The sequence below is a fragment of the Perognathus longimembris genome, chromosome 7 (assembly GCF_023159225.1).
Source record: "Perognathus longimembris pacificus isolate PPM17 chromosome 7, ASM2315922v1, whole genome shotgun sequence".
Taxonomy (NCBI): Eukaryota; Metazoa; Chordata; class Mammalia; order Rodentia; family Heteromyidae; genus Perognathus; species Perognathus longimembris.
In genome coordinates, this window is record NC_063167.1 from 12,367,841 (window position 1) to 12,384,169 (window position 16,329).

The following is a 16,329-nucleotide window of genomic DNA, read 5'->3' on the forward strand; positions in this document are numbered from 1 at the left end:
AAAAGAAATAAGATAAATAAGATGGTTTATAAGTTGGTCTTGCCCTCTGCACATCAACTTATGAAACACCAAAATTAAAGGATTAACTCACAACTTGAAAAAAAGCATCCAAGTTTTTGTTTTTGTCAGTCGTGGGGCTTGAACTCAGGGCTGGGATGCTATGTCTGAGCTTTTTTGCTCAAAGCTAACACTTTACCACTTTGAGCCACAGTGCCACTTCCGGTTTTCTGGTGGTTAATTGGAGATAAGAGTCATGGATTTTCCTGCCCAGGCTGGCTTTGAACCTTGATCCTCAGATCTCTGCCTCCTGAGTAGCAAGGATTACAGATGTGAGCCACCAGCGCCATCTAGCATCCAGGTTTTAAATAGAGGACACATTCATTCTCAGCCCCCTAGTCCCTGTTGTGAGAATATTTAGAGAAAACAAAACAAAGCATGATTTTGTTAAGTACGGACACCAGCAGGCTTCTGTGAATACTTACTCACTCTGATAGTATACTTTATTAAAAATGACAAGAATTTCTGATCTGAATTTTAAAAGACAGATTAAATTCAGATGCAGAGATAATCATTGTCTCTTAGCTTTTTTGCTCAAAGCTAGTGTCTTACCACTGAGTCACAGCTCCAATTACAGCTTTTTGCTGGATAACTGGGAGATAAAGTGTCACAGACTTATCTCCCTGGGCTGGCTTTGAGCCACTATCTTCGGATCTCAGCTTCCTGAGTAAGTAAAATTCTGGGCATGAGCCACCAGCTTGACTTTTGCTTTCTAAGTCTTTCTCAGAAGACTTGAGTGACCAGCACTATTGAGACCCAGGGAAATGGGGATTTACAATAAAGCACACAGAACACTGGGAAAAAAACCCCATCATCTGAAAAGGTAAATGTAGTCAAAATATGTGACATTGCCTTCTGACTTTAATGCCCTTATATTGGACTTCACCCCTGCTCAGGAATACAAGTTTTCAAAGCCAAATGTATTACATGGGTAGAGTTCATTATTTCATTTTCTCTGAGTATCACAGTACTGTAGCTGCTTATCAAAGCTATTGCTCCAGATTATCAAAGTCAGCTGACCCAACTCCACTAAATCAGAAAGCTTTTTACCATGTGTAGAAGAAGCTCAAAGGTTTCCATCAAAGGAAACAAGCTTTAGATGGTGCCAGCCATCTCTAGGACAAGCCTTCAAAGCCCACCCGGGACCACAGCAGGGAACAGTTGTTACAACACACATAATGAGTTTTGCATTCCTGAGAGCCATAGAACTTCAACCAAGGGTTAGAGACTCACTTGTGCACGAAGCCTGAAGGAGATGCCCATATTTAGCAGAGGAAGGGATGACAGAAAGGCAAGCCGGGTGGGAGTCATGTTTGGGGAACGAACATGTTCACGCACATGTCATACATATCATGGTATTTCCTGATGAGTCAGTGATGGTTACTAAGCTGCACAGGTGCAAGCTTGTTATCACATTTTCCCCCTTTCTCAAAAATTCCACAATCTGGCACTGGGGCTTACGAGCTGATAAATGTGACACATTGGTGAGAAGCTAGTGTCCAACCACAGGGTTGAGAACTAAAGCGAGTAGAGACTGAGTTCCCAGCAGGTCTGTCAGGGCATCCGCTGTTCAAGGCCTCAACTTTTGCTTGATTGCGCTTCCTCATTCTGTCCTGACTGATGTCTGTGCCTGCAACTCAGCCCCAACACTCTCCCTCAAATTAGGGATCTAGAACAGGTTATTTTTATTGACATAATTGTGTCTCCCCCACCTCCACACAAAAAACTTCCATTATTTCCTAACCTCCAGGATCTAGGAATGTAACTATATTTAAAAGATAATGTCTTTAAGTAGTCTTTTAAACCATAGGTAGTCTTTTTTTTCTTTTTTTGCCAGTTGTGGGGCTTGGGACTCAGGGCCTGAGCACTGTCCCTGGCTTCTTTTTGCTCAAGGCTAGCACTCTGCCACTTGAGCCACAGCGCCACTTCTGTCCATTTTCTGTATATGTGGTGCTGGGGAATTGAACCCAGGGCTTCAAGTATACGAGGCAAGCACTCTTGCCACTAGGCCATATCCCCAGTCCCAGCACTCTACCTCTTGAGCCACAGTGCCACTTCCGGCATTGTTTATGTGGTGCTGAAGAACCGAACCCGGGGCTTCATGCATGCAAGGCAAGCACTCTACCACTAAGCCACATTCCCAGCTCACAATGTGTAGTCTTTAAAGAGAAAATGAAAATGAGCTCATCAGTGTAGTTTCCAATCTGAATCCTCTGATGTCCTCCTAAAAGGAAATTTGGACCTGGAACAGTGGCTGTGTACGCTGGGAGCTGGTGACTCCTGCCAGCAATCCTAGCTCCTCTGGAGGCTGGGATCTGAGGACCATGATTCAAAGTTATCTCAGGCAAAAAGTCCTTGAGACTCATTTCCAATTAACCAGCAAAAAGCTGGAAGTAGAGCTATATAGCTCAAATGGTAGGGTGATAGATTTGAATGGAAAAAGCTAATGGATAGTGCCCAGGCCCCATGTTTAAACCCCATTAACCACCTACCCCCTCCTACACACCCATGCATACACCAAAAAACCCTGTTACCCTCTACATGTTAATCTCACAGTATGATGGACCCTTGTGCATCTTGGCTTTGCTGCCTGATCTGTCATTAAGTGCATATTAAGTGTGATTCTGGCAGAGTACAGGCGGCCAAGCAAGCCAGGCATGTCTATACCATCATTTGTTGTGTTTCATTGTGGGAAGAGCAGCAGCAAAGTTTATTTGCATGTGAAATCCAGGATAGTATTATATACCGATGACAATACATCTGTGAGAATCTGTGAAGCCATTTTAGGCTTTAACTACCATGATGGTAAACAACAAAACTCCCTTGTGAAGTTAGATGGTTTGGCTTTTATTTAATAAAGGCCCATCTGAGGCTGGGCCCAGTGACAGAGCTCAGTCCTACTGTGCATGAGGCCCAGGTCCCAACTCCAGCACACAGACACAAGCAGCCTGGCACTCCTCTCATAATGTGCCTAGGTGATCATTCTGAAATAGGACTTAAGTTTGGAGCCCATTATTTTACAAATGAGAGAACACTTTAAAGGAGACCGAGTGGTGGGTCATGGCCACTGTTGATGGCTGCAAAGGCTGGAGCGCTGGGCTGGGTGTACTCCTCCAGGAAGGATTTGTTTGGAGCCAGCGAAATTTCTCATTCTATGTAATATACCAGTGTGAGTTACACTGCAGGTAAGAAGGGATTTGAACTTCTCAGAATTTCAGGATGGTAGGCAAGGCTGCTGGGAAACTGGATCGTGGGGGGTTTAGGCAGACAGCAAAAAACTTGTATTATGTCCAAAATGCTCCGTTGCATGGATAATCCCTATTCTGGAACTTCCCTTGGAAGGGAATAGAGTAAGAAAACAGCATTTCACAACAGTTCTGCCAGTGCTTGGGGCTCCTGGGACTGGAAATCACCTGCTGACATGGCGGTTTGGGAGTACTCCAACTGGGAGAACTGGAAAGTATTCCAGGGCTGGTACTCCAGATCTGCCAAATATCTGGGGTACTGGTATTGTGTCCTCTAAGAGCCTTAGATAACCTTTCCCCATAGTTTGAGTTATCAAGTTGAAAAGCCATTAAGACTTGATTATAAGCAAAGCTGACTTCATCTGCACTTTTAAACAAGTCCTTCACTTTCCATTTGTAGGATATAGGCTATCACCTATAGATTTCTATTAGAAGCCTGGAAAAAGTCTAACAGCCGCACTCAAGATGTTTGGGTTTAATTCTGGCTTTTTCACTACAGAACCTCAGCCTTCCCTTCCATAAAGTGGGGACAGTAAACTATGACCATAGCATTCCTGGGATTGTGTTAAGTATAGAAGCTGATATTTTAGGAAAGATCCGACATTAGCTATTGTCACTATTACTTTATGTGCTATGGCTTGGATACAGGTCCTACAAAGGGACCATGTGTTAAAGGTTTGGTTCCATGTCTATGGTGCTATGGGAGGAGGGGTGGTGTGGCAGGACCCTTAAGAGGTAAGGCCTAAAGGGTGAAAGTGAGGCAACTGGGGGTGTGTCCTGGAAGGGGATTTTTGGGCCCAATCCTTATTTTCACTTCCCAGCATCCTCTGTAATCTGGTTCTGGTTCCCACCAGGTTGTCTTGCCTTAAGGTCGAGAATGCACAGCACAGGTACCAACAACCATAAAAACAAGAATTATTATTGGCCAAATAGCACCAAGAAAAAGCAAGAGTTGTTTTCTTTTTTTCTGGCCAGTCCTGAGACTTTAACACAGGGCCTGGGCACTGTCCCTGAGCTTTTTCACTCAAGGCTAATACTCTACCATTTGGAGCCAGTGCCAATTCTGATTTTCTGGTGGTTAATTGGAGATAAGAGTCTGACAGACTTTCCTGTGGCTGTCTTTGAACTGAGACCTTCAGCTCTCTGCCTCCTGAGGAGTAAGGATTACAGGCGTGAGCCACCAGTTCTTGGCACAAAATGACTTTTTTTTTTTTTTTTTTTTGCCAGTCCTGGGGCTTGAACTCAGGGGCTGAGCACTGTCCCTGGCTTCTTTTTGCTCAAGGCTAGCACTTTACCACTTGAGCCACAGCACTACTTCTGGCTTTTTCTGTAGATGTGGTGCTGAGGAATCGAACCCAGGGCTTCATGCATACGAGGTAAGCACTATACCACTAGGCCATATTTCCAGCCCACAAAATGACTTTTTACAATCTCTGATTCATTAACTAGCATTTGACATAGTTAGAAACAACATTTACTATTAAAACAAGATTTCAAAAGCAGTAACTTGTATTTAAAAATGGGAGGGATAGTTGCCGCTTACTGCTAGCAGGTGAGACTCAAAGTGAGGAAAGCACTGAGCTACTTCTGGGGATATATAGAAACTTTTGAACATCAACTCGTTTGGCAGCTTTTAAAATTTCCTGTTTATTCATGTTTTTCAAAATATATGTACATTAAAAAAGGAAGATTTACAACAGGAAAGATTGCCTTAACATGCAACACAAATTCCAATGAATTCATGATGGGATCACACATGATCATGATCTAATTCAAGCCAATTTTCTCAAGTCCATTTCCCAGCCACACTTACACTGCAAGAGGATCCCAGGAGACAATGCAAGTGGAATGAATGTAAAACAAACACCTTTTGTCTCTGGTGGCACTCAAGGGGTCAGAAGATGTACACCAAAAAGTTTAAGACAATTAAAATGTCAAGTGCCACAGGGAAGATATATGACAACCAGAAATTGGGATTTCTCAAGTAGAAAGCTAGTGCTATTTAACACAACTTCACAATACTGAAACAAACGCAAATAAAAAAGGGTTAGGTAGTAGGGCTTCATTTGCTTTTTTCTATCTTTTTTTTTTTTTTTTTGGTAGCTATTTCAAAAAGGAAACCACTTCCTTGATATCAAAAGTACTCTGGAAAGTAGGGGAAACCCACAGATGAATCTGAAATCTATTTTATGTTAGCAAATTGTGTTTAACATTTCCACATTAGCAATGATGTAACTCTCTCAACATTTCCTTATAAAAAAAGGCAAATAGGAAATGATAATTCATGCTCCAAATATTTAAAAAATATATTTTAACATTTGATAGAGAAGACTTTATATGCTTTAATTTTTGGTAACATAGGTAACACCAGAAATCAGATTCAATATATTCCCATACTTTCCCGTCGTTGTAAGTCAAGTGGCAAATAAACGTTGTCCTCGCCGCTAAGGACTGCAGTGTTCTTGGCCTATGAAAATACCTTGGAACTGACCAAGGAGAGAGTGGCCAAAAGAAGCAAAGATGCCATTGGGTTTAACATTGGAGAGAAAGGGTTAGTGGAGTGACTTTTAGATATAGGATTAGTTATTAGACCTGCAACTGAATTTTTATTTTTTTGTCAGTCCATGGCTTCTTTTTGTGCAAGGCTAGCTAGCACTCTACCACTTGAGCCACAGCACCACTTCCGGCTTTTTCTTCTGTATATGTGGGGCTGAGGAATCAAACCCAGGGCTTCGTGCATGCTAGGCAAGCACTCTACCACTAGGCCACATTCCCAGCCCCAGAGCTGTAACTGAATTCTCTAGGCAGGCTTTGCGATTTGGTCAGTGCTAGCCTGCCTCCTGTAGCACCTGACCAGCATCCTGTTTTTGATGCTTTCTACAAATATAAAAATCTCTGCAACTGTTTAGATAAAACTGGAAGGGGGAAATGAGAAGCCAAATCAGATAATTAAAAAGGAAAAAAAAGAATAGAGGTGGGGGGGGCAGCAAAAAGGACAGTACAGATTCCATAGTTTGGGAGTCCAGTATTACTGGAGAAATTAAGTGACTGAGGGAAGGGGCAGGTGCTAGGTAGGAACAATGTCCTAAAGCTAACAAATGCCTAGACTGGTTTATGTGTCCACCCCCTTCCCCACAATGTCCACATGGGAGGAGAAAAGCATTAAACTAAAACAAATGCATACTGATCTAATAAAATATTTAGACTTTTGAATTTTATCATGATACCCTTTCTTCCTGAACAATTTACTTTTTTGCCTTGAAAGACTTCTTCATGGTAGATTTACCCTTGCTAGGCAATTTCACTTCCTTTCTCGCACTGGTTGCAGGCTTCTTTGAAGAGCTACTACTAGGTTTCTTGATGACTGATGGTGAGGGTCTGGCTTTCTTGGCAGGAGTTTTGGCCTTAGGAGGGGCTTTCTTGGGCAGGGGCCTAACTTTTCCCCGCTGGGCAGCTGGGACTTTAGGTGCAGGCTTGGATCCTTTCTGCTTTACGGATACAGTCTTCCCTGGAGACTTGGCCGGAGTTTTCTTCTGCAACCTGTGAGACCAGTGAAGAGTCAACATGGGGGTATTCATTGACCAATACAAGCAGATACCTTGCCTAAGAGACACAGCAAGGCTGGGCACTGGTGACTGACATCTGTAATCACAGCTACTAAGGAGGTGGAGTTCTGAGGACCATGGTTCAAAGTCAGCCCAGGCAGGAAAGCCTGTGAGACTTTTACTTCTTAACTACCAAAAAGCTGGAAGCAAAACTGTGACTCAAGTATAGCCCTAAGCAAAAATACTCAAGGATAGAGCCCAGGCCCTACTTCAAGCTGCAGGACTGATGCACACATGTGTGTGCACACACCCGCATTCAAAAAGAAATAGCAAAAGCAAAAGTCAGTGTTAAAAATAGGAATTTAAGGGGCTGGGAATATGGCCTAGTGGTAGAGTGCTTGCCTTGTATACATAAAGCCTTGGGTTCGATTCTTCAGCACCTCATAAACAGAAAAAGCTGAAAGTGGCACTGTGGTTGAAGTGGAAGAATACTAGCCTTGAGCAAAAAGAAGCCAGGGACGGTGCTCAGGCCCTGATTCCAAGCCTAGGACTGGCCAAAAAAAAAAAAAAAAAAAAAAAAAAAAGGAATTTAACTTGATTTTTTTAAAAGTAGAGACTTATTTATATAGTAATTCAACCAAGTCATAGAAATTTACATATAATTCCATGAAATTTCCATAGGAAAACATGGAATTGTTTTTCCTGAAGACATATATTAAGTATATATAGGTTAACCAGAGTGTATGTTTTACATTCACATTGCTACAAGCTCAAAGTCCCTGAATTCTTGAGAAGGTTAAGTTCAAATATTATATGTAGTAGCTGAGATGGATCCCAAGTGATTATTTGAACCACTACCCTAGCCCCTCTTATTAGTACTACTACTGGCTACTTATTAGTACTGGCTACTTATTTCCTGTCACATAAAGGTTCTTCACAATCCACACCTTCTCTTAGGTGGAGGCTCTTCATCCTCAGATTCTTCTTCTGATGACTCATCTTCATCTTCATCTTCATCTTCAGAGTCATCTGTCTCTTTCTTTGGAAAAAGAACTCCTGGGCTAAGAAAGAAAAGGGAGCAGATAGAAATACGGACAGAAAAAAGAACAAACAGGTGAAATAGAAGTCCTGCAGAAGACAAGGAAAATAATGTCATTGTCCACTTCTGCCCTCACTCCCTCAAAAAAATCTACCTTAGGTTACAAACAACATGGATCATATAAGACGAGGATAAGCAAAAACAACTCCGAGAGGACACAGGAGGATACTATTGTTGATGTTACATTTAATGTTCTAGGTGAATTTCCTTTGGCGTACTCTACATACATGGTTACTGTATATGATTTTGGTACACTGGATAGTGTATATATGCCTACCTAATCTAGGGAAGGGAAAGAAAAATGAGGGTATAAAAGATATCACAAGAAATGTACTCACTACCTTATTATGTAACTGTACCCCCTTTGTTCACCTTGTCAATAAATAAAAAAAAAACCCATGATACAATTTCACTATTTTGAACACATATACGAAGTCATCAGTCCTGCTATATCCTGAATTAAATGAACCAATGGATTCCCAGTAGTAGCTAGTTTGGAAGACAGAATATAGTATGCATGGCAGCACATACTTTCTGCCTTCACAGTAATGGTAAAAGACCACAAAGTCTTGTTGGTTTTTTTTCCCCCTGCTAGTCCTGGGGCTTGGAATCAGGGCCTGAGCACTGTCCCTGGTTCTTTTTGCTCAAGGCTAGCACTCTACCTCTTGAACCACAGCGCCACTTCTGGCTTTTCCTGTTTATGTGGTGCTGAGGAAAAGAACCTAGGGCTTCATATATGCTAGGCAAGCACTCTATCACTAGGCTACATTCCCAGCATGACATTTAAATAAACTAATTCCCAGGATAATCTTCCTGTTATCATTTAAAAAGATAAAGATTGAACAAACATTAAAATGGCCATTCAAGGCTCTCAAGCAATCTTTTGCCTGAATGGTATTATTGTTGGCTGAGCAATAAACTCTAGCAGGCAGGACAGCTAAAGGTAAGAAAAGCCCGAGGTACCATTTATTTTCAGATATTTCTAATTTTTGGATATTCAGTGGTATAGTACTAAGTGAAAGACACTTTAAAAACAGGTCTGTATGGGGCTGGGGATATGGCCTAGTGGCATACATGAAGCCCTGGTTCGATTCCCCAGCACCACATATACAGAAAACGGCCAGAATTTGCGCTGTGACTCAAGTGGCAGAGTGCTAGCCTTGAGCAAAAAGAAGCCAGGGACAGTGCTAAGGCCCTGAGTCCAAGGCCCAGGACTGGCAAAAACCAAAAACAAAAACAGGTCTGCAACCTAGATTTAGGTTTTTAAATTATAATGGCCATGTGTTTTCATTAAAAGCTCACCTGGGGTAATAGGGAAAACAGAGCTGGAAGGTGCCACTAAATCCTTTACCAGAGATCTGCTCCATCCACCCATTCTTCTCACACTTCTGCAGGGTTTTCTTCAGCAAATGCACTGAAGAAAAGAATTCAAGAAGGAGCTAAGTTATTAACTAGTCAGATTTGTATCCTTTCAACCACAGATGTCTACCAATCAATGTCCTTTGAGTGAATTCTCTGTGATCAAAAGTACCAGTTCAGTAAACATTAGTGCTCAAAAGTTTGGGGAGATTAAATTATAGTGAAAAGGGACAATTACTCATTTGGACCCAATTCCTCATTTCAGAGAAAAATTAACAGAAGCACAGAACAGTTAAATAACTTGTTCTAAGGCAGCATATAAATTATTAATAGCAGGAAACTGTCGTTATTTCCACTCACTCAGGCACCTATTTGTACCTACAGGAACTGACAATCACCTAGGAGACATACCTTAAAGGGAACACAATAAATTCTTCATAAATCAGCAAATAACAAAATACTATCATGGCACACAAAGTCCTGATTAATCATTTTTCACACATAGACATAACAAAAACGAGTGGCTCATGCCTATAGTCTCAGTGAGGATCAGGGTTCAAAGCCAAATCAAGCAGGAAAGTCTGTGAGACTATCTCCAATTAACCATCGAATAAAGCTGGAAGTGGAGCTGTGGCTCCAATGGTGGAGCTCTAGCCTTGAGTACAAAAGCTCAGGGACAGCATACAAGCCCTGAGTTCAAGCCCCAGGACCAGTACCAAAAAAAATCCCCAAACCAAAACCCCTCCCAAACCACTATAATGATTCAGGCATGGTGGTGCACACCTCTAATCCCAGAACTTGGGAGGGTGTGGTTGGAAGAACTTGAGTTCAAGGCCAGCATAAACTACACAGGGAGATCCTGCCACTAAAGTAAACAAATAAAAAGGCAACAGTAAAGCTTCAAAATTACTTTAGCTTTTTTGAGATGAGATCTTGCTATATTACACAGGCTAGCCTCAAAACTCACCAGGTGCTGGTGTCTCACGCCTGTAATCCTAACTCCTCAGGAGGCTAAGATCTGAGGATAGCAGCCAGCCCAGGCAGAAAAGTCCCTGTGAGCCTCTTATGTCCAATTAACCACCAGAAAGCTGGAAATGACACTGACTCAAAGTGGTAGAGCTCTAGCCTTGAGCAAAAGAGCTTAGAAACAATGCTCAGGACCCGAGTTCAAGTCCCATGGCTGATAAATAAAAACAAAATACTTTCTCTATTAAAGATAAAGATAAACTAATTAAAAGGGTATCTTTCAGGAGATTTATGTAAATTATAAATTATCAAGAAAAAGTTTTATAATAAAGTAAAACAAACGTCTGATCAGCAGCCATTCTAACTTAATGCTAACACTTGGTTAGGTGTGGTAGTGCTCACCTAATGCCAGCATTATGGAGGCTGAAGGATCGAGTTGAAGGCCAGTGTGATCTACACTGGTCCTATTCTCAAAAAAGAAAAAAAAAGTTTATTAAATAAAATACAATAGAGTAGGGGCTGGGAATTTGGCTTAGTGGTAGAGTGCTTGCCTAGCATGCATGAAGCCCTGGGTTCGATTCCTTAGCACCACATAAACAGAAAAAGCTGGAAGTGGCACTATGGCTCAAGAGGTAGAGTGCTAGCCTTGAGCAAAAAGAAGCCAGGAACAGTGCTCAGGCCCTGATTTCAAGCCCCAGGACTGGCTTAAACAAACAAAAGCAATAGAGTAAGCCTTATTTCTGTGTTTCATTTTTTCTTTTTGTCAGTTGTGGGGCTTCTTTGAACTCACCTGGGAGCTGTTCCTGAGTTCTTTTGCTCAAGTTTAGCACTCTACCACTTAAGCCACAGAGCTACTTCCAGCATTTTCTGTTTATGTGGTACTGAGGAATTGAATCCAAGGCTTCATGCATGTTAGGTAAACACTTTACCACTAGGCCACATGTCTAGCCCTCTGTGTTTAATTTTTAATTGATAAATTTGTAAAGCCATTTCCTCTTAGTTTTCATAGCCAATAGTTAACATGGTGGCATTAACAGAATGATTTCCAGAGTTTTTTGGTGGTTAATTGGAAATAAAGATTCTCATGGACTTTCCTACCTGAGATAGCTTCAAAGGGTGCTCCTCAGACCTCAGCCTCCTGAGTAGCTACAATTACCACCAGGGCCTGGCTTCCAGGAGTTTTTCCTCCACAAGAAAATTCCCCCATTCTTAGTTAAATGTATACAAATCGGCTCTTACTCTGATAGTTAGAATTGGTCCCTGGGTGGTTTTCCAAGATGTACTTCTTCAGAGCAGTGGTGGAGCAGGTCTTCGGCTCATTCATGGCAGCAATGGCAGACAAGATTGCATATTCCATCAGGCTTCCACCAAGCAGGGGTTTCTCCCCTGATTTCTTTAGCTGTTTTCCAAGGAGGAAGAGAAAAGCATCAAGACAACACTCTCCCAAAGCAGGTCAAGACAAGACTCCTCTGCACCAGGTGGGTTGGAGTTCCTGCATCAGCACAGATATGTTTTACAATAAATTGTCAGGTTAGGGATTTTCTCTTCCCATTCACCAGGTATCAATCTGAGAAGTCCCAACCCTCTTATGGATATTTTCTTCTACCCTACTCATTTTAAAAGACACTGACAGTTCTACCCCAACAAACTGGTTAACTTGCTATGTTCCTAAAAAACCTGAGACTTTTGGAAATACTTCCATTTTATGAATCTGAAAAATGAAAAGTGACAAAAGCCTTTTAATTCTAAAAGGAAAATAACCATATTCTTCTACATTGCATCCTGCGCCCTATACTAAGAAAAACTTTATAAATACTTAGGATATCATGTAAAAGAATATTAAACAGCAAACTGGGTGTCAGTAGCTCACATCCATAGTCCTACCCACTCAGAAGGCAGAGATTTAACGGATCACAGTTCAAAGCCAGCCTGAGCAGAAGCCAAGACAGAAACTAGGCTCTGAGTTCAAGCCCCAACTAAATAACTCTTTCCCCCACCTCAATCAAAGAACACTACATAGCATGTTTCTTTATTTAAAAAATGTATAACTAAGCTTTGAAGACCTTATTTGACAGTCCTGGAGCTTGAACTCAGGGCTTGGGCACTGTCCCTGAGCTGCTTTTGCTCAAGACAAGTGTTCTACTACTTGAGCCATAGCACTACTTCTAGCCTTTTCTGTTTAGGTGGTGCTGAGGAATCAAACCCAGGGCTTCATATGCCTGCTAGGCAAGCACTCTACCACTAAGCCCCACTCTAGTCCTACATAGCATATTTCAAGGCTGACTGGGCAACAAAGCAGGTAGCGATAAGTAGAAGTGTACTAAAAGACTAGTTCTTGAGGGGCTGGGGATATGGCCTAGTGGCAAGAGCGCTTGCCTTGTATACATGAAGCCCTGGGTTCGATTCCCCATCACCACATATATAGAAAGTGGCGCTGTGGCTCAAGTGGCAGAGTGCTAGCCTTGAGCAAAAAGAAGCCAGGGACAGTGCTCAGGCCCTGAGTCCAAGGCCCAGGACTGGCAGCAAAAAAAAAAAAAAGACTAGTTCTTGAAAGGGTGATCCACAAATTCCTAGAAGTTCTGAGTCTCTTTTAGAGAATCTTAAAGGTCAACACTGTATTTGTAACTAAACGAACAGGTGATCTGTTATATTTGTCCTGATGGCACAAGTATACAAGTGGTCTATGGTCTTCACTAACAAGATACGTATATTTTCTTTTTCTTTTGCCAGTCCTGGGGCTTGAATTCAGGGGCTGAGCACTGTTTCTGGCTTCTTTTTGCTCAAGGCTAGCACTCTACTCTTTGAGCCACAGTGCCACTTTTGGCTTTTCTATATATGTGGTGCCGAGGAACGGAACCCAGGGCTTCATGTATGTGAGGCAAGTACTCTACCACTAGGCCATATTCCCAGCCCCCCCCCCCGACTTTTTTTTAATGCCAGTTTCACTTAGGAATAACTTCAATTAAGCATAATTATTTAACCCTCAAAACCTGACACAGGCCTCTTTTTTTTTGGCCAGTCCTGGGGCTTGGACTCAGGGCCTGAGTACTGTCCCTGGCTTCTTTTTGCTCAAGGTTAGCACTCTGCCACTTGAGCCACAGTGCCACTTCTGGCCATTTTCTGTATATGTGGTGCTAGGGAATTGAACCCAGGGCTTCATGTATAGGAGGCAAGCACTCTTGCCACTAGGCCATATCCCCAGCCCTGACACAGACAGGCCTTTTAAACATTTTATGCAATGAAGAGAGAAGACTGAATAAAGCACATGTGCTACATATGCAAGTATAATGGTGAGCTGAACTAATGGTGTTCTTATAGATCTTTTTGACTTGAAGGGACTACTGATAAGCTAATTATTCAGATCCTAAGAAGAAGTGAGCCTGTCACTTCAAGAAAAACAATAGTAGTATTTGTTGCCAATGACAAAATTCAACCTACCTTCTTCCCTCCCCTCCTCTCTGTCTGTCTCTCTTTTTGAGATAGGGTCTCACTGTGTAGCTCAGGCCGCCCTTGAACTCAAGATCCTCCTGCCTCAGCCTCTCAAGTGCTGGGATTAGAAGCCTGTGCAAAATTCAACCTTTCAAAAGAAAATTTAAGTTGTAGAAAACTTGTATCTATCATCTTTTACTATTTATCTAACACTTAAGCAGTGTTCTTATGAGACTAATGGCTGGCATCAATAACTACGATTTTTGTTACTATATGATAAACTGTTGAACATTTGAAAAACCTATGTAGCCTAACTCAGTGAGCCACTATTTTTCAAATAACCAATGCATTATGTTACTTATGAAGTGTGGTTCAAAGAGCTATTCAAAGTTCAAGACAGACCAATAATTTTAAGGCAATAAGCTACATGAAAAGAGTTTACTAATATGGTTTTCAAGTCCCACATGGCAACTAACATTTAAGGAATTAGCACAAAATCCAATAACAGTTCACATTAATACCATAAAGAACACCAGTCACACAATCATTTCAGAAGCATAGAAAAAGCATTTGGAAAAGCATCTTTCATGAAGAATCCAAAAGTGACAAAGAGAAAATTAAATAGACAAGTGCCAGTGGCTCATGCCTGTAATCCTAGCTACTCAGGAGGCTGAGATCTGAGGACTGTGGTTCAAAGTCAGCCCACGTAGGAAAAGTCCGTGAGACTATTTGCAATTCACAACCAAAAAGTTGGAAGTGCAGCTGTAGCTCACGGATAGCACCCTGGCCCTGAATTCAAGCCCCAGAACAGGCATCAAGCAAAAACAAAAAACACACAGAGAGAATTAAATATACTTGTTGTCTTTAATTTTATGAGTGAGCTGCTTGCATTCCAGGAAATATACACTCTGAAACTAGAAAGTGATACTGGACCATCTATAGAACTGCTATGCAGAACCAAAAGAACAGCTGGAAACCTGCAGAGGGAAATGAATGATCTCAGAAAAGAGACACACAGCTGCAATTATAAAAGCAGAAATCAGCATCAGCTACTGAAAAATGAGAACCATGAGGCAGAAAAATGACAAAATATAACTTCAGTATAAAAAGTCTCAACATAATCCTGAAGACAGAGTGAATATAATAAACTAAAGAAATGCTTACATACTCAGGAGACTGAGATCTGAGGATCTCGGTTCCAAGCCAGCCTAGGCCGGAAAGATGGTGAGACCATTTATCTCCGATTAAACAGGAAAAGCCGAAAGTGGTGCTGTGGCTCAAGTGGTAGAGCAGCCTTGAGCTGAGCTTACACACGATATGAATCATAAAGTTAAAAAGTTAGTTACGGACATTTCAAATGACATGAAGAGATCTGATGGAAAAAGAGGCTCCTTGAAAGTTGAAGCCAGAAATAAAGATGAAAAGTGTAACATTCTCTCAAATGATAATGAATGTTGCCAGAAACAAATACTAATGGAAAACACTAAACTTAAGATGATTCTTCCTCAAATGAAAAGGAAATGATGTGTTTCCCATAGAAGAAACCTAGAGAAAGCAGATAAGAGTATAGGAATGTTAAGCCGGACACTGAAGATGCCAAGTAACTCGGCAGGGAGAGAACGGTTTACAAAGAACACCATAAAATAGTTGGAGAAGCTGTGTATAGGGGCTCACGCCTATAATCTCAGCTACTCATCTGAGAGAATCATCATTTAGAACCAGCCTGGGGCAGACAAACTCATCACCAATTAATCGGCAAAAAGCCAAAGTAGAGATGTGGCTCAGGTGGTAGAGTGCCAGCCCTGAGTGAAAAAGGTAAGCTAAAGCTTGAGACCCTGAGTTCATGCCACAGTACTGCCACAAAAAAAAAAAAGGGAGGGAAAAATTTGAAAAGTTATGCAGAAGAACTTGATAAAATTTCAAAAGCACTTATGTTTTAATGATGAAGATATAATATCATAACAAGACTATTAAAAAGAAACTAAGATTGTAAATTAGAAACACAGCAAAGTAACAAAATGATTAAAACATAACAGTAATAATCTTTACAGCCAATAACCAGCCCTGCATGTGATACCATCCCACCATGAGGAGACTATTATTTGAGAGACAAGAAATGTTTCAAAGGAAAATAGTCCTCTTTTAAAGAGCAAAAAAAAAATTTCTATTTGCTTAAGATTAGAGAAAGGCATTTGAATAAGAAAAACAAGTTGGTTAAAGCAACAGTTCTCATACAAGACTACCTTTGATCACAACTCTGAAAACGCTAAAACTTTTCATTGGCTTCTTAGGAAGGTGTGACTCAGACAGTCATATATTATAATGCATGCAAAGCTATCTCTTCTTGCCTCACCTTCAACTCAACATTGTGGCCAGACACCACTTTCCTGTGCACATTCCTGTTCAATCAATGTACTGACTATAAATTCTGAAGAAATAAGTCCGTTTGGAAAAGAATGTACAAATTAGATATGGAGCATGGTGTCAAGAACTGCATCATGGGAGGGTTGCTACAGTGGCAATGATGACCTAAATGTCTATGGAGACCTACCTTTAATGATGTGGTCTAGAATTCTATTCATTAATCTATGCATAGAATTTCACATCCAAGTTAAAGTAGTATGTCAGA

General features: G+C 41.3%; 1 protein-coding gene across 18 annotated transcripts in view; it reads right to left on the bottom strand.

The window, feature by feature from the left end:
• Positions 1-5,998: 5,998 nt before the first annotated feature.
• The window catches only part of Hp1bp3 (heterochromatin protein 1 binding protein 3), a 34,160-nt gene continuing 23,829 nt past the window's right edge, over positions 5,999-16,329 (bottom strand). For 17 of the 18 annotated variants that reach the window (XM_048350425.1, XM_048350419.1, XM_048350416.1 and 14 more), the window contains 4 exons: positions 11,511-11,670; positions 9,249-9,360; positions 7,795-7,908; positions 5,999-6,842 (listed from right to left, as the gene is read on the bottom strand). In XM_048350425.1, coding sequence (XP_048206382.1) covers positions 6,548-6,842; positions 7,795-7,908; positions 9,249-9,360; positions 11,511-11,670 — 681 coding nt within the window. In that variant the 3' untranslated portion in view covers positions 5,999-6,547. Of the gene's footprint in view, positions 6,843-7,794; positions 7,909-9,229; positions 9,361-11,510; positions 11,671-16,329 lie in introns of those variants that run through there. The other variant, XM_048350428.1, reaches the window with a different exon arrangement.